Raw genomic sequence first — 1,662 nt, forward strand, 5'->3', positions numbered from 1 at the left:
GCTGCTGTTGCTGTTGAGTCTCTGGTTCATGAGATGCAGCAGCTGCTTCTCCCGCCAGATATGCTGCAGCGCAGCAGCAGCAGCAGCAGCAGCAGCAACAGCAGCAGCAGCAGCAGGAGCAACGATGTTAGCGCTTGGGAGGCAGCAGCAACAGCAGCAGCAGCAGCAGCAGCAAAACTAGATAATGCTGCTGCGCTGCAGCAGCTGCAGCAGCTGATGCAGCAAGCCAAAGCCGTGGCGACCAGGTCCCTAGGACATCCGCAGCAGCAGCAGCAGCAGCAGCAGCAGCAGCAGCAACAGCAGCAGCAGCAGCAGCAGCTGCCGCTGCTGCTGCCTGTCTCCCTTTCTGCTGCTGACATAACAAAGTGCTTGCTGCTGCAGACAGTCAACGAGAAGGTGCAGCAGCTGCAGCAAACCCTAGCAGCAGCAATCGACTTCTACGGTATCCCCCGTACTCAGCAACAGCAGCAGCAGCAGCAGCAGCAGCAGCAGCAGGACGGCGCAGGGTCTACGGCAGCAGCAGCAACTGCAAGAGCTGAGCCAGAGCCTGCAGCAGCAGCAGCAGCAGCAGGAACAGCAGCAGCAGCAGAAGCAGAAGCATCGCCTTTCCCAACAGGAATCGATGCTGCTGCTGCTGCAGCCTTTGCTGCTAGTGATGATGCTGCAGCAGCAGCAGCAGCAGCAGCAACAGAAGCTGCGCTGCTGGCGCCCACGCAGCTGCAAGAGGAGACAGCACTTAGAGCCCTCCTGGTGTCTCCGCAGAGCAGCAGCAGCAGCAGCAGCAGCAGCAGCAACAGCAGCAGCAGCAGCAGCAAGTTGACAGATTGGCAGCAAGAGAGAGAAGCAGCTGCAGCAGCAGTGCAGCAGCTGCTGCTGCAGCTGCATGCTGCTGCTGCTGCGCTGCAGCAAACACTGACGAAGCGTCTGCTGCTGGAGATGACCGACTTGCTGCTGCAGTTAAGAGACAGTGCAGCAGCAGCAGCAGCACGAGAGCAGCAGCAGCAGCAGCAACAGCTGCAGCAGCAGCAGCAGCAGCAGCAGCAGCAGCAGCAGGAACTACGAGCAGCAGCAGAGACAGAGTGGTTTGTTGCATTTGGTAGAATCACGCGGCACCTGCTAGCAACAAAAGAAGGAGCTGCTGCAGGTCTGCTGCTGCTGCTGCTGCTGCTGCTGTTGCTGCTGCTGTTGCTGCTGCTGTTGCTGTCGCTGCTGCTGCTGCTGAGGCTGCTGGAGGCAGCGAAGCGCCTGCAGCACAAGTTGCTGCTGCCTGCGGCTTTGCTGCTGCTGCTGCTGCTGTTGCTGCTGCTGCTGCTGCTGCTGCTGCTGCTGCTGCTGCTTGAATTGCTGCTTTAGAATGCAGGGCCGCATGCATGCATGCGACTAGGGTCGGGTTTTAGGGTTTAGGGTTTAGGGTTTAGGGTTTAGGGTTTGTGTGTTGCTGCAGTTGAGGAGGTGTTCAACGATGTGCTGGTAAGGCCCCTTGTTGCTGCTGCTGCAGCAGCAGCAGCAGCAGCAGTCTGCAGCACCAAGTACACAGCCAATACACCTAAGCAGCAGCAGCAGCAGCAGCAGCAGCAGCAGCAGTTGCTGCAGCTGCTGCATCTCCCAAGGCCACTGACAACACAAGAAGAGGCTCTTGTATGTCGCTGCAAAACCCTAAAC

General features: G+C 58.8%; 1 protein-coding gene across 1 annotated transcript in view; it reads left to right on the plus strand.

Moving 5' to 3' along the window:
* Positions 1 to 1,662, plus strand: part of EMH_0011580 (uncharacterized protein) — a gene marked incomplete at both ends in the record, with an annotated part of 2,496 nt that overhangs the window by 87 nt on the left and 747 nt on the right. The window contains 2 exons of the mRNA XM_013499320.1: positions 1 to 1,144; positions 1,445 to 1,638. The exon at positions 1 to 1,144 is cut by the window's left edge and continues 87 nt beyond it. Of these exons, the coding sequence (XP_013354774.1) occupies positions 1 to 1,144; positions 1,445 to 1,638 (1,338 nt within the window). The remainder of the gene's footprint in view (positions 1,145 to 1,444; positions 1,639 to 1,662) is intronic.

The sequence above is a fragment of the Eimeria mitis genome, genomic scaffold (genome assembly GCF_000499745.2).
Source record: "Eimeria mitis Houghton genomic scaffold, Emh_scaff421, whole genome shotgun sequence".
Taxonomy (NCBI): domain Eukaryota; phylum Apicomplexa; class Conoidasida; order Eucoccidiorida; family Eimeriidae; genus Eimeria; species Eimeria mitis.